This window comes from Podarcis cretensis (assembly GCF_951804945.1).
Source record: "Podarcis cretensis genome assembly, chromosome: 3".
In the NCBI taxonomy this organism is placed as follows: domain Eukaryota; kingdom Metazoa; phylum Chordata; class Lepidosauria; order Squamata; family Lacertidae; genus Podarcis; species Podarcis cretensis.
Genome location: NC_137172.1, coordinates 47,761,955 through 47,785,961, shown reverse-complemented (window position 1 = coordinate 47,785,961; position 24,007 = coordinate 47,761,955). Strand labels below are relative to the sequence as shown.

Sequence of the window (24,007 nt, the reverse complement as noted above, 5' to 3'; positions counted from 1 at the left end):
TTCCCTGCGGGAGGTGAGGCTTCTCCATTGTACTAGGACAAGGAGCTAAGAGTGGAATGGGGGGGGCTCCTCCCCATGCCGTTTAAAGAAAAGCGGCTCCCCAAAATATCTCACAGCAACCTGTCTCGATGCCCCCCCCTCTCTCTCTCTCTCCGTGCCCCCCCCATGCTGACTCCGCGGCAGGAGTTTCGGCAACAGCCGCAGCTCCCCTGCTCAGAGCTGGTCAGCGATCGAGGAATCCAGGAAAGCGACGGTCAGCGAAGGAGAAACAAGGGACGCCTTGCCTCCATCTCGCCTCCTCCAGAGGCGGCTCCCGGGCCAGTATCCTCCCACCCCGCTTGCCCGGCTCCGTTCTCCGAGGGATCCAAAGATTTCGGATTCGGGAGAGGAGGGAGGGGGGGGGGGGCGATCGGCGAGTCCCGCCGCAGCCTCAACAAGGAGAAAAACAACAAACCAGGAGCGCTCTTTCCCCCCTTTCTCCCTTTCCCCCCCATGGCCCCTGCAAAAGGCTCTCGCCTGCACGGAGCGACCCCGCCGGCCACCCGAGGCCACCGGGGCCAGGGAGATCTTCCCCGGGGCTACGTTACCTTTGTTCCTCGGCTGTCGCCCGCTTGCTCGCTGGTCCCCCCTAACCTGCGGAGAGGGGGGGCGAGGAGGATGGAGCCTCCTCCCAACGCTGGACCTGATCCCCTGGCCGAATACCACGCTTCTACCGAGCAACCGCTGGCCTGGCTCCGAAGGCAGGCGAGGGCTCCCGCCTGGCGACACCGGGGGCCAATCCCGCCCGTCCGAACCCCGGTGGCGACGGCGACGGCAGCGGCTCCTCTCCAAGCTGTTCACTACCCTCCCCCAAAACCCGAAGCGTGAGTGACAGCTGCAAGCCCGCCCTCTCCCCGCCTTGCCTCTCCGCCATTGGCTTCAAACCAGCAAGGCCCGCCTACTTCTCAGCGCCATTAGCCCCGCTCTCCGAAACACTGATGTAATTCTCTCGCCAGTTCTATGGAAACGGAGACTCGGGCGGCGCGCGGGCTTCTGGGTAGCGTGGTTTTCCACCCGCCCCTCTGCCGCAGCCCGCGAGGGGACATGCTCCTCCTCTGTACTACAATTCCCGAAGTGCATCGGGAAGCAGCGAGGAAAATGAGAAAATGGAGCGGGGCGGGGGCGGTGGAGGGAGCCGAAGGGAGATTATGGAAGCGGGGGTAGGAGGAGCTCGCGCCTGCGCCGACAGGCCCCGGTGGCGCATTTTCCCCCCCATTAGGCGAAGGTGGCGGTTGAGGCGGAAGGGGGTGGGGCTCTGTGCCCACCGCCACACTGGGCTGAGACGGGCGGAGAGAAGGGGCTCGCTCCGGGCTGGCGGAGAAGCGGCGGAGACCTCGGAAGGTGAGAGGCGGCGCTGCTCAACGGGCGGGGGGAGGCTTGCCTCCGCCTCCTCCCCTCCCCCCGGGGCGGCAGAAAAGGGGTGTTGGGTTTCCCGGCTCTTCCTGTCTCCGGCCTCCGCCCCGCTCGCTCGCTCCTCACAGGAGGCTCCTCCCTCCCCGGCTGCTATAAAGCGGAGGCCGCGGGGCCGCCGGCGAGGACGAGCAGTTGCGCGAGAAGCAGGAGCTGCTCGCCTCAGAGCTCGCCTTTCCCTCCTCGGCCTTTTTCTCTATCGGTGTTCGCGTTTGAGGGAGGCTGCTGTCCTCTGAAGCGGGTTACCTGTCTCTCTCCGTGGTAAGTGCCTCCTGGCAGGAGACGGGTACAGGTGACTTTATGTTGCTATTTGCTTTGAAGTTTAGTTTTGTTCGCCTTGCCGTGTTCTTGGTAAGCCGTCTTGAACTTTTGACACAGGGTGAAATAGGAACTCAAGCTTTTGTTTAAACAATTATGTGTATTATCACTTGGCTGTAGGGGGGCTTGTTGTAGGGCTGTACAGTATTTAGAAGTGCCTGCTTTGGAGAAGTTGACGTGCTCAAAGATACGAGGGAGGGCTGCTCTGTTTTTCCTGAAATAAGTGATTTATGTTTTTTCACTATGTGTAATGTACAATACTGTAATGTAACGCGTTGCTACATTTTGATAGAAAACTCAGTTTATTTGTTAACCATGTAAGCAAAAGATGGAACCCTAATAGTTTCTTGACTCGACGCTTTAGCTGGCGGTTTATGGAATAATCTAAGTTATAATGGCAACCATTCAAATGCGTACATATATGTTGCTCTGAGCACCTGTTACAATTCAATAATGGAGACATATATGCATATATATGCTCTTTTCTCCTTTTTTTCTTTTAATTTTTTTTTCCAAGCCCCTGTGCGCTGCCGCCGCGCCCGGCCCCTCCACCCGCCGCGGGCTCCTCGGTCGTCCCCCCACGTGCTGCCTGACCGGGCCTTTGATGCTCTTTTCTCCTTTATTAATATAACCATAGCAAATATAATAAATGAAATAATGATTGTGAATCTCTTCTTACTGAAAGATTCCGGATTTTAAAATGAGGTCATTATTAGGATGCTGGCCCAACATGATTTAGGCATTAAGTGGCCTACAAACTATTAAACAGTGGCATGTTCATTACCAAAGATGTTTAAACCCTTCTCTGAAATTCTAGGTCAGCATTGAAACGTAATTAAAATGTTATTGGCATGTTAAGGTATGCTTGGAGGAAGATGATTACTTGGCTCCGTTCCAGTCTGGTTTCAGGTCTGATCAAGGCACTGAAAGTGTCCTGGTCACACCCTGGTTGATGACATTTCTTGGAAGGGAGATCAAGGGATGCCTCTTGGAGATTTTCATTTCAATCCTATTGATCACAGTTATAATTCTCAAGCCCCTCAGTGCTTCACTGTTTTCACTCCTACCTCCAGGGCTGTACAGTGGTACCTTGGTTCTCAAACTTAATCCGTTACGGAAGTCCACTCCAAAACCAAAGCACGCTTTCCCATAGAAAGTAATGCAAAATGGATTAATCCCTTCCAGACTTTTAAAAACAACCCCTAAAACAGCAATTTAACATGAATTTTACTATCTAATGAGACCATTAAAATGAAAGCAATAAACAATGTACTGCAGTCACACAATCAATTAATCAGTAGCTGACCTGGGTTCCACACAGTCACAAAAACAAAACAAAAAGAACCGCAAAAACAAAATTGCAAAATAAATAGCAAAAACAGACAGACCTCAGTGTAACACTCAAATCGGAAGCAGCATAACACTCAAAACAGAGCACATTCAGCTTCCAAAAAAAGTTCGCAAACCGGAACACTTCTGGGTTTGCAGTGTTTGGGTTGCAAGTTGTTCGAGTACCAAGGCGTTTGAGAACCAAGGTACCACTGTGTTCAGAAAGTAGCCATGGAAGGTTACTCTTTGGCACCATGGAAGTTGTCCTGTGGTGTCCTGGAGAGATCCTTCTTGTCCCTCATGCTATTTAACATGTATAAAAAGCCCCTGGCAGCTGTCATTAGGGAATTTGGAGTGAAGTGTCATCAATATGTTCAGGACACCCAGCTGTGTCTACCCATTTGAATCAGGAGAGGTGGTTGAAGTGTTAGATCAGTGCTTGGAGGTGGTGATGGGCTGGATGTGGGCCAGTAAACGGAAACTGAATCCTGAAAACATGGGTGTTACGTCCCCCAAGGGCTAACATTCTGGTGGTATGTCATGCACAGGTTTGCACTCCCCTGGAAGGAGAGTATTAAAATTGGCAGTAGAAACCCTCTTCATTTTTTCACAGCATTCAGAAGTTTGGGGACAGGTAGCCCAGGAGAGGGCATTCTGTGTGGTAGCTGCAAACTTGTGGAACTCCCCACAGATGTGTATCTGGCATCTTTTATCATACAGCTTTCACCAAATGCTGAATATGAACCTCTTTACTCTGGCTTTTGACACTTGAGATCTATATTTATAGGACCCACCTTATTTCTGTGATTGAAAGCTGTTTTAAACTCTCTTTAAAACCGTGTTTTAATTGTTGTACTTGTTACCCATCCTGGGATCTTAGGGTGAAGGGTGAGTAATTAATAATAATTGATATATAAAACTTCATTTGGGCTTTGCTATGTAGAATATACATCAGTATTAGTCTTCTGTAACTTTGCACTTTCCACACAAAGTCTGTGAAAGTACTTTGTGGATTTTAAACTGGAAAGTCAGCATTTATCATACAATGATAGATAATGATTTTACAGTGGTACCTCGGGTTACAGACGCTTCAGGTTACAGACTCCGCTAACCCAGAAATAGTACCTGGGTTTAAGAATCGTGCTCCTGCAGCACGGTGGCAGTCGGAGGCCCCATTAGCTAAAGTGGTGCTTCAGGTTAAGAACAGTTTCAGGTTAAGAACAGACCTCTGGAACAAATTAAGTACTTAACCCGAGGTACCACTGTATATTTGTTTTTTGCCGCTTAAGTGTTTCACTATTTCTGTTAGACAGAACATTGATGAAGCTTTCAGGAAATTATATGTTGGGCCACAACTTGTTATCTGCATGCTAATCAACAATGGCTGCAGAATTAATTTGGGACGATGATACTACTGTAGCGTCTGTATTTAAACTGCACGAGACAGATTGTTTCAGTTTGAAGCAGTTGCATCTGCAGTGCAGCAAGAAACATTACAAATGAGAGGGAAGAAAAGAGATTTCAGTAAAGTCTACAGAAACACAGGCCTACAAAACATGAGATTATAGGTTTCCTAAATTTAGGAAGACCTAGATAAGGAAAGCTGTATAGGACAACTAAGAATGTAGTGTTACACACCACCCCGATCTCCAAGCAGTACAAGATAGCAGGGGTCCAGTGCTTACCCAGGGCTTGTGTTTCTTTTATAAATGAGGCACAGCAGTAGGTGTATGACAGGGGTCAGCAACCTTTTTCAGCCCTGGGCGGGTCCACCGTCCCTCAGACCATGTGGTGGGCCAGACTATACTGTATTGGGGGGGGGGAATGAATTCCTGTGTCCCACAAATAACCCAGAGATGCATTTAAAATAAAAGGACACATTCCACTCATGTAAAAACATGCTGGTTCCCGGACCGTCGGCGGGCCGGATTGAGGCGGTGATTGGGCCACATCCGGCCCACGGGCCTTAGGTTGCCTACCCCTGGTGTATGACATATTGTTTATTTACACATATGTACAACCTGAGATGATGATGGAGGGGCTAGCAACATTACACTCCAAGAGGTTTTTTCTTCTCCCATGGCCACAGTTTTGAATGCCAGCAGACATCGGCCATGGCCCTCTGTCACTTTGTTCAGTTTGCTATGTTTAGCAGATCGTAACCCTTCCCAACTAGCTCACATCACCACTGCTGCGATCCTAAACTCAACCACTCCCCTCCCAACTCTAAAAATTCTGCTTCAAAGGCCTTTGTTTTTCTAACTAATTCTGAGTTGAGGGAGGGGGCCCTCCATTTGCCCTCTGGCACAGAGCCACTCCCCCACCCACTATACTTTAGTGGGTCATTACCAGACTGGCTCATGTTTTGTATATCAGTATGCTAAATCCAGCATCTGGCACCCAGAAATTAGAAGGGGAGCCAAGGCACGCCCCCCCCCCAACTCACAACAGTAGATTTTAAAATGATAGGATAATGTTATAGTGGTACCTCAGGTTAAGTACTTAATTCGTTCCGGAGGTCCGTACTTAACCTGAAACTGTTCTTAACCTGAAGCACCACTTTAGCTAATGGGGGCCTCCTGCTACTGCCGTGCCACCATAGCCCGAGTTCTCTTCTTATCCTGAAGCAAAGTTCTTAACCTGAAGCACTATTTCTGGGTTAGCGGAGTCTGTAACCTGAAGCGTATGTAACCTGAAGCATATGTAACCCGAGGTACCACTGTATCATTTAATATCATTTTTGTTAGAGTTGTGTATAAATAAGTGTGTGTTCAAGAAGTTCTTTTAGTGATGCTTCCTACTTAAAGTGACATACTACTAATCTTGGGTACTTTGCACTAAATTCTACATACTACTTGGAATGACATGTAAAAAATACTTAAGGAGTATTTTAGAGTAAAGCCTGCAGTGACTACCAGCTTAGATTTTTCACTTGTATATCCTGTATATTGGCCCACTGCTTGTATTGAATTAGCATCCGTGTTCTGTTTTCTCCTTGCCATATTCCGCAGTGAGAGGTTTCTATATTTTAAAATATGATGACTGGGAAGCAGAGAAAGCTGCTGCAGGGAGTGAAGGAAAATCTGGACTGTGTTTCTGTGAGTGAAGGAAGGGCTATTTCCTAGCCTTTTAAACCCTGATTATGCTTGCTGGATTCTGCTTTGGCACAAATTAAGACCTTTGTCAGGGTGGGTGCAAACAGAAAGCCTGCCTAAAGCAAGGGAGTTAAGAGAATTGGCACAAGGAGTATTTTAACTGTACAGTTTTTTATGGATGTTTGGAAAACCATGACTAAATATTTTGGGATTGTGTACCCCCTAGCCACTACCCTAGCAAAGGTGTGGCTGTAATGAACTTGCATTAGGCAGTTTCCAGAAGGGACATGCAGGGGACTCAGGCTTATGGGAGAACAATGTCATCTACATTATTAGGTCTTCTCCTTAATTCTATGGAAGGGATAGGGTACAAGTACCATGTAATCTCTTACTATAGTCTTGGTGGTTAGTAGGACCTAATTTTCAGACCCCTGGTTATTAATAAGGGTTTTTCTTAAACAGACTGAACTACTCCAGAAAATTTTTAAAAATGGAACAAGTAGAAGAGTCATCCAAGAGAATTCTGTTGGAGCCATACAACTACCTACTTCAGTTACCAGGTAACATTTCACTCTTTTAAGTTCTTTGTTGTTGTTGTTGTTGTTGTTTAGTCATTTAGTCGTGTCCAACTCTTCGTGACCCCATGGACTAGAGCACGCCAGGCACTCCTATCTTCGACTGCCTCCTACAGTTTGGTCAGACTCATGTTGGTAGCTTCTAACACTGTCCAACCATCTTGCCCTCTGTCGTCCCTTTCTCCTTGCGCCCTCAATCTTTCCCAACATCAGGGTCTTTTCCAGGGAGTCTTCTCTTCACATGAGGTGGCCAAAGTATTGGAGCCTCAGCTTCACAATCTGTCCTTCCAGTGAGCACTCAGGGATGATTTCCTTCAGAATGGATAGGTTTGATTTTCTTGCAGTCCATGGGACTCTCAAGAGTCTCCTCCAGCACCATAATTCAAAAACATCAATTCTTTGGCAATCAGCCTTTATGGTTCAGCTCTCACTTCCATACATCACTACTGGGAAAACCATAGCTTTAACTTGAACATAACCTTTGTCAGCAAAGTGATGTCTCTGCTCTGCTTTTTAAGATGCTGTCTAGGTTTGTCATTGCTTTTCTCCCAAGAAGCAGGCGTCTTTTAATTTCGTTGCTGCTGTCACCATCTGCAGTGATCATGGGACTCAAGAAAGGAAAATCTCTCACTGCCTCCATTTCTTCCCCTTCTATTTGCCAGGAGGTGATGGGACCAGTGGCCATGATCTTAGTGTTTTTTGATGTTGAGCTTCACACCATATTTTGCGCTCTCCTCTTTCACCCTCATTAAAAGGTTCTTTAATTCCTCCTTACTTTCTTCCATCAAGGTTGTGTCATCAGCATATCTGAGGTTGTTATTTCCTTCGGCAATCTTAATTCCGGCTTGGGATTCATCCAGCCCAGCCATTCACATGATGAATTCTGCATATAAGTTAAATAAGCAGGGAGACAATATACAGCCTTGTCGTACTCCTTTCCCAATTTTGAACCAATCAGTTGTTCCATATCCAGTTCTAACTTTAGCTTCTTGTCTCACATAGAGATTTCTCAGGAGACAGATGAGGTGATCAGGCACTCCCATTTCTTTAAGAACTTGCCATAGTTTGCTGTGGTCGACACAGTCAAATGCTTTTGCATAGTCAACGAAGCAGAAGTAGATGTTTTTCTGGAACTCTCTAGCTCTCTCCATAATCCAGCACATGTTTGCAATTTGGTCTCTGGTTCCTCTGCCTCTTCTAAATCCAGCTTGCGCTTCTGGGAGTTCTCGGTCCACCTATTGCTTAAGCCTGCCTTGTAGAATTTTAAGCATAACCTTGCTAGCTTGTGAAATGAGCGCAATTGTTCGGTAGTTGGGGTATTCTTTGGCACTGCCCTTCTGAGTTTTCCAAACTTGCTGGCATATTGAGTGTAGCACCTTAACAGCATCATCTTTTAAAATTTTAAATAGTTCAGCTGGAATACCATCACTTCCACTGGCTATCTAAGGCCCATTTGACTTCACTCTCCAGGATGTCTGGCTCAAGGTCAGCAACCACACTACCTGGGATGTACGAGCTATCCATATCTTTCTTGTATAATTCCTCTGTGTATTCTTGCTACCTTTTCTTGATGTCTTCTGCTTTTGTTAGGTTCTTTCCACTTTTGTCGTTTATTATGGTAATCTTTGTACAAAATGTTACTTTCATATCTCCAATTTTCTTGAACAAATCTCTGGTTTTTCCCATTCTGTTGTTTTCCTCTATTTATTTGCATTGCTCGTTTAAGAAGGCCCTCTTGTCTCTCCTTGCTATTTTTAGGAAATCTGCATTCAATTTCCTGTATCTTTCACTATGTCCCTCGCATTTTGCTTGCCTTCTCTCCCCCGCTATTTGTAAGGCCTCATTGGACAGCCACTTTGCTTTCTTGCATTTCCTTTTCATTGGGATGGTTTTCGTTGCTGCCTCCTGTATAATGTTGTGAGCCTCCATCCATAGTTCTTCAGGCAGTCTGTCCACCAAATCTAAATCCTTAAACCTGTTCCTCACTTCCACTGTGTATTCATATGGGATTTGATTTAGATTGTGTCTTACTGGCCCAGTGGTTTTTCCTACTTTCTTCAGTTTAAGCTTGAATTTTGCTATAAGAAGCTGATGATCTGAGCCACAGTCAGCTCCAGGTCTTGTTTTTGCTGACCGTATAGAACTTCTCCATCTTTGGCTTCACCATGACAAGGCAGTGATCCATAAGGAGCTTTAAGTTCTAGTAATGTCTAAAACTAGTATCTAAACTGATGCCCGTAGCAATCACTTTGTTTTGTCTATTGCATGTTTTCAGCTTAAAGCCTAGGGTTGGTGTCACATATCTTTCAAACCACCCTTTAATTTCTGACCAGTGCTATCCAACCATCACATATCCTGTGCTTTCTCTTTTTAAATTATACTCTTATCCTGTTCTTAACATTAGTGTTATCCAAACTTCTCCATCCAAATTTCTGACCGGCTCTACATGTGATTAGCTTAAGCAATATTGTAACCTCTTGAAATTTCCAGACCGCTGACTCCCTGTGTCTGATCATATGTTTTCTCAGTGTTCTGGTTGAAGAAGAGTTATAAATGGCTGGGCTTTTGCTCCTGGGTAAATGCTTTTATAATACCTGATTCTGATTTGTTTGTATCTTACTACCCACCTTCCTTTCATCTCTGTACTTGCTGTCCACTATAGCTAGCGTTTTTTAAAGATCTTGGATTTTTAATATAGATTTGCACATGTTTGAAGATTACCTATCCAGATCCTAAGGTCATCTTCAGAGGCCTTTCTCCAGGTTCCCCCAGCAAATGAGATATGATGGGTGGGTGGCTATATTTTATATTTATTCATGTAATTTTTTATTGTTAACCACCTAAAGAGTATGTGTTTGGACTGTGTACAAATGTTGCGTAAATATGTTTAACTATCTCACTGTACCGTTTTCTGATGCACATCAGGGCAATTAAAACTGTGTAGTACATAGATAAAGGTGCATAGTACATTTAGTACATAGATAACACTCATTAACACCTCACTGATTCTAGCTTGCTTCAGTAACATTTAATGTTACATCCAAACCAACAACTTCACTTTAATGACAAACTGCAGTTACGGTAATTTAAAGCAGAAACTATGTGACTATGCTAGAGGAGGAAAAGGGAGAATAAAAGCCTGAGGTTCAAGTTTGCTCATTCATGTACCACTAAATATGGACTAGATCACTATGTCTTAATAGACTTGGTGTTGAAACATGTTTTCACTGCCAGTACTCAACTTAAGCTTCATGCAAGAATACTTTGTTCATTTCCAAAAGATAAGTAGAGATCCTGTGGAATCATCACATGGTGTGATGCATTTTTCTGTTTCATAACCAAAGCATTAAATTACAGGGAATGTTTACTCATGCCATTCCACCTACACTTTTTTTTTTGCAATGGGGTGTCTTGGGTGTGCATGCTCGGTTTCCTACTTAATATCACCTCAGTTGAGGGTGGTTATTGATCTACAAGCTATATTCAGGTTTCTGAGTTCTGCTGGCTCGTTTCTGTTTTTAAGATTGTTTGAATTATGAGAAATAAGTTGTTGACGAAATAATTCTCTGGTATTTTCAATAAAGGGAGTATATGTGGGAAAACATTTGGCTGCTAGTGTGCCACAAGCTTCAAAAATACCTCCTTCCCTCTCAAGTGCTTGTGTAAGCTTGGAAGCCTAAATAAATCTCAACATAAGCTTTCATAATGCTAACTTGTTTAGCACACGGCAGCAGGATGAATACTAAATTGCTCTTATTTTCTTTTTATGCAAGAAGTAGTAACTCCTAAGCAATGCATTCCTGTATGTTACTCATAGTTCCAAGATGCTTTGGTGAAATCACTGGCTCTTAGATTAAGGTTGCCATCTTCATGTAACTCTAGAGAGGAATTCAGTTGTCTTTTATAAAAAACGCAAGAACACAGTATTATCTATGCCTGAATATATCTAGTAAACTGATATGAAATTGTAGTTGCCTACTTGAAACAAAAGTAATCAGTTATTATGATTCTTGCACCCTCTTTATTGGACATCGGCTTTTTCTTTGGACCATTTTTCAATTTTAAAGTCATATCAGATATGCACCTCCAACTCACTATACATTTGAGGTGGTAAAACATAATGTCTACGTTAATTTAAATTCTTTCAATTAAAGATTTAATTCAAAGCAAGAACAGGTCATACAGTATGCGATAGGTGTAATCTATCCAACATTAAAATTATTAAGTCACATTGCCTTCTGTGGGGGAGATCAAATATGTGCTGAAATTGCCTGTTTAAAATGTGGGGTTATAGGTGCTTAACCTTGTGTGGAATAGTATTATAGTTTGACCATTTAGATGTACTGGCACATTATGGTTTGCCACATACCAGAGAGGGAGAGAATCACACTTACAAGGGAAGAAGAAAGCTGCAGGCTTTGTGCTCATTCCAGGGTCCTTTGCATTGTGCCAAACTATGTTTTGGTATTATGTCTGAACCCAACTGTAAAGAATATTTATGACTTGATAAAAAAAATCATAAATATTTATTTCCCTTCTTGAAGATAAGCATATTTTTTGCTTATAATTACCAGTGCCTGTTTCTGAAATGTTCTAGAGGCTTTGGCTGAAACCCTGTTGAGTCCATCCTCAAATAACAGGCGTCATCTTGAAAAATGAAACTTCACCTTCCTCTTGCATGAACCCACAAATCCGGCCCAGGAGATCCACTAACCCTATAGAGCAGATTGGGGAGCAGCAGGGGAGGAGAGGAAGAGCAAGTCCTAAATGAATTCAAATCTCAAGGGCCTGAATCCAAGAGTACTAAAGAAACTTGTGGATGTAGTTTCAGAGCCTTTGTCTATTATCTTTGAGAATTCCTGGAGAACAGGTGAGGTGTCTACTGACTGGAGGCAGTCAAATGTCCCCATATTCAAAAGGAGGGGGGGGGAGACCCAGGTAACTACCGACTGATCAATACCAGGGATGGTCCTAGAACAGATAATTCAACAGTCTGTCTGTGAGCATTTAGAAAAGGATGCTGTGATTACTAAGACCCAGCAGGAATTTCTCAAAAATATGTTATGCCAGACCATCTGATTTCTTTCTTTTATTTTTGATGGAATCACAAACTTGGTGGATCAGGGAAATGCTGTGGACATAGTGTATCTTTATTTCAGTAAGGCTTTTGACAAAGTCCCCCATGATATTCCCACAAGGAAGCTGGTAAAATATGGATTGAATGAGGTAACTAATAGGTGGATTTGTAGCTGGTTGACTAACTGAGCCCAAAGAGTACTCATTAATGGTTCCTCGTCATCCTGGAAAAAAGTGATAAGTGGCATGCCGTAGGGTCCTGGGCCCGTTGTTGTTCAACCTCTTTATAAATGACTTGGATGAAGGAATTGTGAGGATACTCATCAAATTTGCAGATGACACCAAATTGGGAGGGGTAGCTAATGCCACAGAAGACAGAATTAAATCAAGGGTTGAAGGAGGCTCCTCCCTCCCCGGCTGCTATAAAGCGGAGGTTGCAGGGCTGGGTATGTTTATCCTGGAAAAGAACAGACTGAGAAGAGCTATGATAGCCATCTTCAACTATCTTAAGGGCTGCCACATAGAAGAGGGAGCCATCTTCAAATATCTTAAGGGCTTCCACATGGAAGAGGGAGCATGCTTGTTTTCTCCTGCTGTGGAGGGTAGGACTCAAGGCAATGGCTTCAAGTACTATGATTAGTACTATGTGTTTTAGGAAATGTTGTTTTGGGTTAGGAGAACTTCTAGTATGTGCTTTTAGCCATGATTTGTGTATCATAGAATTGTAGAGTTGGCAGGGACCCTGAGGGTCATCTAATCCAACCCCCTGCAATGTAGGTACCTCAACTAAAGTATCCATGACAGATGGCCATGCAACATATTTGTAGTTTGTATTAAAGAGGCATTTTTTTGGCTAATGTTAGTGAATTCTATCTGGTTCATTATTCTGCTGTTGCTAGGCAATGGTTTCTGGTCAGTCAGCCTCCAGATGTATAGAAGGTTGTTGTTGTTGCTAGACAAGATTCTCCCATACCAAGCCCTTGAAGAGTTTACAATTGAAAAAGGCCAAAAGGGTAGAGGTTACGTGTGACAGGTAGGAGAAATTGCAGGAGAGGAGTTAAAAAGTTTGGGAGGTGAGGGGTGAATGCACAGCACTGATGGGCAGCTTTTTAAGGCACAGAAAAGGGGAAGGGGATATGTGTGTGCTGAATCTCTTATATTTCCATTCCATTCTTTAAAGGCTAAGCATGCCAGTTAACCTGAAGCCCTGTTTGGCCTGCTCCTATACCTTTAACAACTATACAACAGGCAGAAATCAGCCAGGGTGATTGTAGGGCATGGGAACAAACATGACCTCCATAATGAGCCAGTTGTTGGAGGTAGAGAGTCGGTCCGGATTTTCACTGTTTGAAAAATGGCAACCCTAAATAAGTTGCATGTGAATTATTTCCCTTCTAAATGGTATAATTTATTATTTCTTCCTTTCTCATTTTTGATTTCAAGTTGAAGCGTTTTAAGCATAGACGCAAGGCATAATCAAATTCAATTGACAAAAACCTTTTGATTTAGCTTATGTCACCTTTCCACAGTGAGCTGTGCACTTCTGATGTTAGCATGCTGGGATAAGGGATTTCCATGTTAACTCATGTTCCAAAATTCTGGAAAACTGTGGCTGTTAAGGGCCATACCATTGGCAAATGTGTTATTTAAGCGATATTGTATGGAATCCTATCCTGTGATTAGTTCCAGCTTCTCTGCTACTTTGGAGCTGGACAGCTGTCAGGGGCAGAATGGTGAACTTAAGCCCCAGTTTCAATTTTTTTGTTAACTGAATATTTTAATCATGAGAAACGCCTCTTTTTCTTGGTAATCTGTATTGGTCTACCCTGGAATTAGTAAAAAGCCCATCCCCCCCACCTTTAAATTTCCTTAGTTTGGAATGCTTAAGCGATGGGATCTGGAGCCCAGTGTGCATGCTTAGGTGCTGTTTTATCCTTTTCGTCTTGCAACCACAATTCTCAGTACTGTTTGATTCCCTAACATCCAGTCAGTTGTTCAAGTGGGACGGGAGCGCATGTTGCAGGAAGAAGTGGGAGCCTCAAATGCTCTCCTGCATGCATAAAGAGTTCCCATACCACATTTTGGAACCTAGCAAAAAGCTTCTGAGTGGATTTAAAATTAATCCTAAATTTATTGAAATATCTGGTAAGATAAAATTGGCATGTCAGCCAGCAGTGCTTTGGGGGCAATCATGATCCTCAGAAATGGTGTCCAGATTATCTATAACAACATGTCAACAAAATATTTGAATTATCTACATTCCTCTGGCTTGTTTTAACAGATGCAGCTGCCTTATATACAGATTTGAACAAATGGCTGTCCAGAAGTAGTGGATTGTGGCTACAACTGGGAGTGGTTTTTTCACAATTTATGTTCTCTGCCTACAGCCTTAGTTCTGAAAGTACAAAATTAAAACCACACCTTGATACCTTAATGCTATAATCAACGTATTGTATAAGTGTAATAATTTTAGGATTACCTGTGGTAGTGTTCAGTAGGTAATGAAATTGTTTTTTTTTTTTGTTTTTTTTATAATAATTTTTATTCAATTTTCCATATCTTTTTTTTCCATAACAAAGAAAACAAAACAAAAAAAAAAACATGCAACATGTATAATTTCCAACTCTTAATTTCATATTTCTTACTCTCCCGACTTCCTCGTACCTCCCCTTTCTGCATTCTCATGTCGAATTAATTAATTAACAAATCCCTCCCTTACTTTCAAATTTATTATAAAAACATTCAATTTCTTCCACTTAACCATTATTGCTATTAACCCCTATTTTTCTTATTCAACATCAATCTAGCATTCACTAATTTTGGAATATTTCTTTAAATAGTCTTTAAATTTTTTCCAATCTTCTTCCGCCGTTGCTCTTCCCTGGTCTCGGATTCTGCACGTCATCCCTGCCAGGCCCATGTAGTCAATCACTTTCATCTGCCACTCTTCCACGGTGGGTAGGTCTTGTGTCTTCCAGTACTTTGCTATAAGAATTCTTGCTGCTGTTGTAGCATACATAAAAAAAGTTCTATCCTTTTTTACAACCGATTGGCCGACCATGCCCAGGAGAAAGGCCTCTGGTTTCTTAGGAAAGGTGTACCTAAGTACCTTTTTCAGTTCATTATAGATCAGTTCCCAGAAAGCCTTAATCCTTGGGCACGTCCACCAAAGGTGAAAGAATGTTCCTTCTCTTTTTTTACACTTCCAACATTTGTTCTCGGGCGAATGGTAGATTTTCGCAAGCTTGACTGGGGTCATGTACCACCTATAAATCATTTTCATAATATTTTCTCTCAAGGCACTACATGCCGTGAATTTCATCCCGGTGGTCCATAACTTTTCCCAGTCAGCAAACATTATGTCATGACCAATATCCTGCGCCCATTTAATCATTGCAGATTTAACCATTTCATCTTGTGTATTCCATTTCAACAGCAAGTTATACATTTTAGACAAATTCTTAGTACTAGGTTCTAGCAGTTCAGTTTCTAATTTTGATTTTTCCACCTGGAAGCCGACTTTCCTGTCTAATTTAAAGACTTCCATTATCTGGTAATAATGCAGCCAGTCTCTCACTTTCCCTTTTAACTTCTCAAAACTTTGCAATTTCAGTCTGTCTCCTTCTTGCTCGAAAATTTCCCAATATCTCGGCCAATTGACCTCCATATTTAATTTTTTAACAGCTTTTGCCTCCATTGGCGACAACCACCTTGGAGTTTTACTTTCCAACAAGTCTTTATATCTAATCCAGACATTATATAATGCTTTCCTGACAATATGATTTTTGAAACCCTTGTGAACTTTTCCCTTGTCGTACCACAGGTATGCATGCCATCCAAAAAAATTGTCATAACCTTCTAAGTCCAAAGTATCAGTATTCTCTAGAAGTAGCCATTCTTTCAACCAGCAAAACGCTGCTGATTCATAATACAATTTAAAGTCTGGCAGGGCAAATCCGCCCCTTTCTTTCACATCCGTTAATATCTTAAATTTTATTCTAGGCTTCTTGCCCTGCGAGACAAACTTAGAAATATCTTTCTCCCATTTCTTAAAACAATCCATCTTATCCACTATTTGCAATGTTTGGAACAAAAACAACATTCTAGGCAGTACATTCATTTTTATAACTGAAATTCGACCCAACAAGGAAAACTTCATATTTGACCAAATTTCCAAGTCTTTTTTTACTTCCGTCCAGGTTTTCTCGTAATTATCTTTAAATAAATTCAAATTTTTAGATGTCATATTTATACCCAAATATTTCACCTTCTTAACCACAGTTAACCCTGTCTCCTTCTGAAACTTTTCTTTCTCCAATACTGTTAGATTTTTCTCCAAAACCTTCGTTTTAGACTTGTTTAGTTTAAATCCTGCTACTTGACCAAACTCTTGAATTAGTTCTAATACTCTTTTGGTACTAGATTCAGGCTCTTGCAGTGTAAGTACTAAATCATCTGCAAAGGCTCTCAATTTATATTGTTTAACTCCGACCTGTATTCCTTTAACCAACTGGTCCTTTCTGATCATGTTCAGCAAGACCTCCAGGACCGATATAAAAAGTAATGGAGAGATTGGGCATCCCTGACGTGTCCCTTTTTCAATAGGAATTTCTTCTGTAACCACATTATTTACAATTAGTTTTGCTTTTTGTTCAGAATATATCGCACTTATACCATTTTCAAACCCTTGACCTACCCCCATCCCCCGAAGATTTTTTATCATAAAACTCCATGAAATATTATCAAAGGCTTTTTCGGTGTCCACAAATATCAAAACGGCTTTAGTGTTAATATTCACTTCCAGTTTTTCCAAAATATCAACTATGTTCCTTACATTATCTGACAAATGTCTTCTCGGAAGAAAGCCTGCTTGGTCCCTATGTATCTCCTCCATCAAAACTACTTTCAACCTTTTCACTAAAATATCAGCAAAAATTTTGTAATCCACATTCAATAGGGAGATTGGGCGGTAGTTTTTAAGTTGAGTCTTTTCTATCTCAGTCTTTGGTATAAGTGTGATAAAAGCTTCTTTCCACGTATCTGGTGTCTTCTTTCCCTCCAAAATTTCGTTGCAAACTTCTTTCAAAGGTTGTATTAACCACTCTTTCAAAATCTTATAGTATTTAGAAGTCAATCCATCCGGTCCTGGAGATTTGCCCAATGCCATATTTTGAATGGCACCTTCTATTTCTTGCTCTGTTATTTTCTGGTTCAAAATCCTTTTACTTTCCTGAGAGATCTTTTTCAGTCCATTTTTCTCCAAAAACTGTTCTATATCCGTATCACTCTGAGGACCTTGTTTATACAATTGTCTGAAATATTTCTGGAAGCAATCCCTAATTTCTGTTGGTTTATAGATGCTCTTTCCATCCACTTCTAAATTTGTAACTGTATTCAATTTTTGTCTCTTCCTTATTTGCCAAGCCAGCAGTTTACCACATTTATCAGCCGATTCAAAAGTCTTCTGTCTCATTTGCTTAATTTTCCACTCTATTTCTTGATTCATCAGCTCCATATATTGTGTCTGATATAGTTTAATTTCTTTCAAGATATCCTGTGATTTTGGCTTTGATCTCAATTTCCTTTCCCCCTCTTTTATTTTCTCCAAGATTTTCTCTTTTTTTTCATTCTGGCTTTTCTTTTTAATTACATTCTGTTGTATCAAAAATCCTCTCATCACTGCTTTGCTTGCGTCCCAGATAATTCTTTTTTCTATATTGGTCCTCATATTAATTTCAAAATAATCCTTTAAAGTCTTCTGAGCCTTTTTGCAAACTTCTTCATCTCTAAATAGGGTGTCATTCATCCTCCATCTAAAGGTACCAGTTGTTGTTAACTTCATCACCATCTTTACTGCATTATGGTCGGAGCAAGTCTTTGGGCAGATTTCAACTTTTTTTATCCTAGGTGCCATTCCTCTAGTAATCCATATTTGGTCAATTCTAGTCCATGTCATTTTAGCTTCAGAATAGAAAGTTCCCTCTCTTTCAAGTGGGTGTGTTGTTCTCCAAATGTCCACTAGATCCATATTGTCAGTCATTTCAAAAAAGATTTTTGGCAGTCTTCCATCTTTTGTAACTACCTGTCTTTGAGATTTGTCCATGTTGGTCGATACTACTCCATTCATATCTCCCATCAGTATTAAGTTTGTGTCCGTATAATCCATCAGTGTCTCATGCAGCTTCTTAAAAAATTCAACTTTCCCCTCGTTTGGTGCATAAATTCCCACGATCAAAAATTTCTCTCCTTGATCTTGAATTTCGATTGCCAAATATCTTCCTTGTTCATCTTTAAATTTTAATTTCGGTTGTAATTTTTCCTTTGCGTATATTACCACTCCTCTTTTTTTAACTTTGTCTGATGAAATAAATTCTTGTCCCAATTTTTTATTAATGAGTAGTTTCCTATGTAACCTCGTCACATGAGTTTCTTGTAAGCAAATCAAGTCCAATTGCTCTTTTTTTAATATGTGAAAAACATTTTTTCTCTTCCGGGGAATGTTTAGACCGTTACAGTTCCAACTTAGAAGTTGTAGAGCCATGGTCAATCTATTTATCTTCTCCTCCTGTCGCTCCTAGTAGTTCTTCTTCTTCTGTCGGTGGTTTCAGTCTATGTAGTAGATTGTCTTTGTCCAAAGTTCCTCCTCCAGGATAATCTTGTCCCAATTCCGCCCCCTTGCAGAGATCGTCTTCGTGTTAATGTAAGAACTTGTCTTTGTCTTCCACTGTCTTTATTTTCCTTTTCTTTCCCTTATATTTAAAAGATAGGCCTTGAGGAAATTCCCACCTGAATGGTATACTATTCCTTTTCAGTAGGACCACCAAGTTCTGGAACTGTCTTCTAGCATCCAAAATTTGCTTCGGAATATCCCTAAAAATTTCCACGAAGGAATCCTCAATTCGTAGAGTTCTCCGATAGTGCAGATCCAAAATTTTGTCCCTCTCTTCTTTTGATCTTAACGTTATCAAGCAGTCTCTTGGTTTATTCCTTCTTTGCCGTGTACCAAGTCTAAATGCACTCTCTATCTTAAATTCTTCCTTCTCCAAATCCTTTCGCCAAAACTCCGAAAACTCTTTTGTTAAATAGTCCACTAGGTTGTCTCCTTCACTCTCGGGTATTGCTCTGATCCTTAAATTCCTCTCCTTCCTCTGCATCTCAATCATCGAGAGCGCCAGATCATGGTCCCCCAACTTCTTGATGACCGGTGGGAGTCTTTTGTCAGTTGCGGTTGCAATCTCTTTTGCTTCCTCTGCTATCTTCCGAATGGTGGATGTTTCCTCAAGTAACTTTCCAATATATTCTGTATTAGAATTCACTTTATTTCCAAGTTCAATTATACTTTTAGTATTAATGTCTATTTTTCCTGAGATCTCTGCTACAGTTTTATTTGTTTCAGCAACTTGTTTACTGGATTCAGCAACTTGTTTACTTGTTTCAGCTCCTTGCTTTTTTAATTCTGCACCTTGCTTTTTTAGCTGGTCTAAAGATTCATTTATTTTCCCCAGCAGTTTCGAGAGTGCCTCCTCAGACATAACTTTTGTCTTTTCTTGTGGAGTGGCAGCTGCCCCAGAGGCTCCAGATGTAGAAGGCCTCCTTTTCATGAAAGGCTCAATTCCGTATTGTCTACCAGACCTCAGAGCTTTTTCTTGAGGCTCTCCTTTGTCTTGGTCACTTGCCATAACCGTATCTTACAGTCAAGGTCACTCTCACAGTCATATCTCCCTTTTCCCAGCAGCTGGCTGAATTCCACTCTATAGCTGTAGTTAAGCCAAACTCCTCCAGAGGGCGAGTGTAACAATTCTTCTCTTTACAATTTTAAAATGGAGACACTCTTTCATGTAAAATATTCCCAAAGCATTCAAAACAGTTCCCAAAGCCTTCAAAGTCTCACAAAAGCTCTCAAACGGCCACAATATTGGTCTTTGACAGATTGAAACAAAGTCCCATCAGTTCTAGCAAGAGCGTATCCTTTTAAAATACAATTTAATGCAACTTTGTAACCTTAGCATAGTAACAGTCCGCAGCCAGCTTCCCTCTCCGGCAGTCCGCTCCAGGGTCAGAGCACAGCGGTATAAATTTTCCCCTTCTATACAGGCAGGGAGTTTGAAGCAATTTAAAATACGATCTCTTCCCCCCACTCCTGCCTTCGGGGAGGAAGGGTCCCAGTCTTTGATCGATGATTTAGTTTTCAAAGAGAACTTTAAAGTTAAAGCTTAGTAGTTCTTTGCTTTGATCTTGCTGCAGATCGGAAAGGTAGACTTCCCTTTTAGACCTTTTCCGTTTCGGTATCCAAATTCAGAATTTTTTGACTCCCAATTAGTCCTTAAATTTTATCCTACTCACGGATAGTAGATTCTTTTATTCCAATTCAGAAGAAGAAGTCAGCGCTCTCCGTCAATGGCGACGCGGCTTCACTCCGCAGGCTGGGTACGAGCGACTCTCAGCTCCACGCCACACACCCGCTGCCATTCCAAAGCCTTTAAAAAGGCTTTTTCGCAACTTCGGGGGGGCGCAAACGGTGCCCACAGAGTCTCCAGTTCACAAGCTTCGTGCCTGTGACTTTTTAGGGTCCCCGCTTCGCCGTAGCTACGGGACCCGAACCCGCGGAGCCGATTCCCCTCAGGAGCTCCGAGGGAAACCCGCCATTAAACGATGGCGCTAACCGGAAGTGGTAATGAAATTGTTAAGCAACATGCAGGTGTGTCTGTCCTGGACTTCTCAAATCCCAATATATGTGTCCCAGCAGGACCCTGAAGTAAGTAAAGACTACTCCAGCTAGGCCACACAGCATGTATCATCCAGTCTACCCCATACTATGAAAATAACTTTTTCTAAACTTCAGCAGTATTCATTGGTGAGCTACATAGCAAAGTTTTCCTGAATTTGAATAACTTGCACACACACAAACACATGTTCCACTTGACCTAGTGAAGTATAATTACTATGAGAAGAGTAGTGGCTAGGAAATTCCACAGACTTTAATAATTTCTCCAGGTAATAATACCTTTAACTTTTTTAAAAAAATTACAGGAAAGCAAGTCAGAACCAAACTCTCCCAAGCTTTTAATCACTGGCTGAATGTTCCTGAAGATAAGCTACAAGTAAGTTGCATTCTTAAATTGATTTACCTGTAAATTTATCCTTTCCAGACTGAAGCTACCAAGTATTTAAATGATCACAATACTGAATTTTACATGTACATGGTTTTCACACTTGATAGGAGGTTTGTGCTTTTTGTATACCAAATCTGGTTCGTTTCTAAGGCTAGGTACTGTAACTATGCAGTGAACCACAATCATGCATGCTGTGATCACCGTAGGCGCATATATATTATGGGACTGCAAACCTTTTTGGGATGGTGAGTACATCTGGAGTCTTGAGTGGAGGGAGACACAAAATGTCTGACACGGTGGGCTTAGCCAATCACAAAACACCCTTTTCACAGAAGGCAAACTGGTGAGGTTGAAAGACATTCCCAAGAACATGAGTATGTCAATGATGGAGTCTTAGCCCCCCAAAATCAAACCACTCCTTTAAACCAAGTTTCCTGCTCCGGTAGAAAACCCATTTCATGCAAACTAATTTTCTTAATGTACCTCTCGGTAAATCTAGATATACTCCAAATTAATAGAAAGATCACTTCAAAATAATTTACTGTATTTTTCACTCCATAAGATGCACCTGACCATAAGATGCACCTAGGTTTTAGAAGGGGGATGCAAGAAAAAAAAAATTCTTTAAAGGGAGCGCAGCGATCCCTCTCGCTGTTCTGGCTTCTGGGATAGCCGCTTGAAGCCTCTTCAGGGCAGCGGGATCAGGATGAAGGCTCCCCGTGCCCTGAACAGGCTTCGCACGGCGAAGCTAGAACAGCAAGAGGGAGCGGTGCGCAGCAGCCCCTCTTGCTGTTTTGGCTTAGCCGTGCAGCCTGCATTCGCTCCATAAGGCGCACGCACATTTCCCCTTACTTTTTAGGAGGGGAAAAGTACATCTTATAGAGCAAAAAATACGGTACTCTGAGTTCATTAGCCAAACCTATTCCTGTTGACTCTTAATTTCCTTAGTCAGACACAGGGCTGGGCGATACCAGCTATTCAACATCGCGGTGTATCGCCTGCCAAACATCGCAGTTTGGCGATATACCGTGATGTTGAAAAAACAAGATGCATTGGCCTCTGCCCACGAGACACCAGGTGAAACTGCCCAGCTCTCACCTTGAGAGCTGAGGCGGTTTCACCCAGGCTCGCAGGATGGAACAATGCAGCTTGTTTGCGCCACCCTGCTTGTGCACAAGTGGCAAGAGCATCGTTCTCCCCCCGCCCCGCCCCGCCCCGCTGGTGAAACTGCTACCGCCCCCAAATCCCTCTGCTAGCAGTGCCCACTGGAGAAAGGAACTCATGACTCCCTCCAGCAGATGCTGGCACAGTGGCAGGTTTCACTAGCATTATATCGCTGAGTGAAACCAACATCGCGGTCTGCTCTTCTTACTGGTCCTGGGCAATATATCACTCAGGCCTGGTCAGCCAATTAACTCTGCTCCCAATCTCTTGTCTCTTCCTTCTTACACATTTTTCCTCTTAAGCAGGTCCTAGTTGCTCTGCTTTTTCTTTCTTGCTCTGCCCCTGGCTGTTTCATTTTTCATCCACTCACTCGCTATTCCCTCAGAGTTGAGTTACTCACTAGAACAATCCAGTCAGAATGTTTCATTCTCTTCTTTTCTGTGTCTGGTTGGAGGGGAAGTATGGGCAGCACAAGGGAGAGAGAAGAATGTGAGAGTGAGCACCACCATTAAATTTGGTGAGCACACAAAGAAATAGAGATCCTGGTGTGCACTCTGCTTGCCCTTTGGGTACACTGGAACCCACAAGTACCAAAGCCATAAAGCAAAGAGTTGAGAATAAAATTGATACATTGGGATCAGAAGTTGAGATCTGCAACCAGGCTAAGGGAAAGTCAAAAGCTATTGAATTGTTGTAGAAGAAACTAGTAGAATGCAAGACTTAATTACTGTTCTCTTTTTTTATTAGGTTATCATTGAAGTGACAGAAATGTTGCACAATGCAAGTTTGCTTATAGATGACATAGAAGACAATTCAAAACTACGACGAGGTTTTCCAGTGGCCCATAGCATCTATGGGATACCATCTGTAATAAATTGTGCCAACTTTGTGTATTTCCTTGGCTTAGAAAAAGTTTTAACACTTGATCATCCAGATGCTGTAAAAGTGTTCACCCGCCAACTGCTAGAACTTCATAAGGGCCAAGGCTTGGATATTTACTGGAGAGACACCTATACCTGTCCTACAGAAGCAGAGTATAAAACCATGGTTCTGCAAAAAACAGGTGGCCTTTTTGGACTAGCTGTTGGCCTCATGCAATTGTTCTCTAGCTATAAGAAAGATTTAAAACCACTCCTTAACACCCTTGGGCTCTTCTTTCAAATTAGAGATGACTATGCAAACTTGCACTCCAAAGAATATAGTGAGAACAAAAGTTTTTGTGAAGACCTAACTGAAGGGAAGTTCAGTTTCCCAACTATCCATGCCATATGGTCTAGGCCAGAAAGCACTCAGGTGCAGAATATTCTGCGACAAAGGACTGAAAATGTGGACATAAAAAAATATTGTGTACATTACCTTGAGGATGTGGGTTCTTTTGAATATACCCGGAAAACATTAAAAGAACTCGAGGCTGAAGCTTACAAACAAATTGAATCTCTTGGGGACAACCCTGAGCTTACAGCACTACTTGAATATTTAAGCAAAATGTTCAAGGACGACAAGAACTGATACAATTGCTGATTATATTTGCAGGAAACAATTTTGAAATAATCAAGGAAACTAAACTACAATATTTCTATCACTGCTTCATAGGAAATGCTCTCAAGCATGTATTAAGGGGTTATGGGGTTTATATGTGCCCTAAGTGAACTTTAGACTTCTACTTTCAGCTGTGTATGCAATAATGCTGCACATTTCCATTAAAATAAAGCTGCCAACTACAACTTTCATCTATAATCCTTTTTGATTGTGAGTTTATTTTAATTTTGACTACAAGGCACATTTCCAAAAATGACTACAGAAGAAAATTAAGTTCTTACTTTATTCGTTTATTAATGTTGGTTTTTATCTTGTTCTGATTTGTCCTAACATGTATTCTTAATCACTT

At 42.1% G+C, this 24,007-nt stretch overlaps 2 protein-coding genes across 4 annotated transcripts in view; one reads left to right on the top strand and one right to left on the bottom strand.

Moving 5' to 3' along the window:
* Nucleotides 1–879, bottom strand: part of ARID4B (AT-rich interaction domain 4B) — an 84,163-nt gene extending 83,284 nt beyond the window's left edge. For 2 of the 3 annotated variants that reach the window (XM_079971802.1, XM_079971803.1), the window contains exon 1: nucleotides 285–305. In XM_079971802.1, coding sequence (XP_079827928.1) covers nucleotides 285–290 — 6 coding nt within the window. In that variant the 5' untranslated portion in view covers nucleotides 291–305. Of the gene's footprint in view, nucleotides 1–284; nucleotides 306–587 lie in introns of those variants that run through there. The other variant, XM_079971804.1, reaches the window with a different exon arrangement.
* Nucleotides 880–1,045: 166 nt separating this feature from the next.
* On the top strand, nucleotides 1,046–23,856 carry GGPS1 (geranylgeranyl diphosphate synthase 1). The gene is given in 5 exon segments (XM_079971840.1): nucleotides 1,046–1,361; nucleotides 1,364–1,380; nucleotides 6,654–6,751; nucleotides 20,873–20,943; nucleotides 22,867–23,856. Coding segments are annotated over 5 exon segments (1,164 nt in total). The 5' UTR covers nucleotides 1,046–1,145; the 3' UTR covers nucleotides 23,629–23,856.
* The last annotated feature ends 151 nt before the right edge of the window (nucleotides 23,857–24,007 follow it).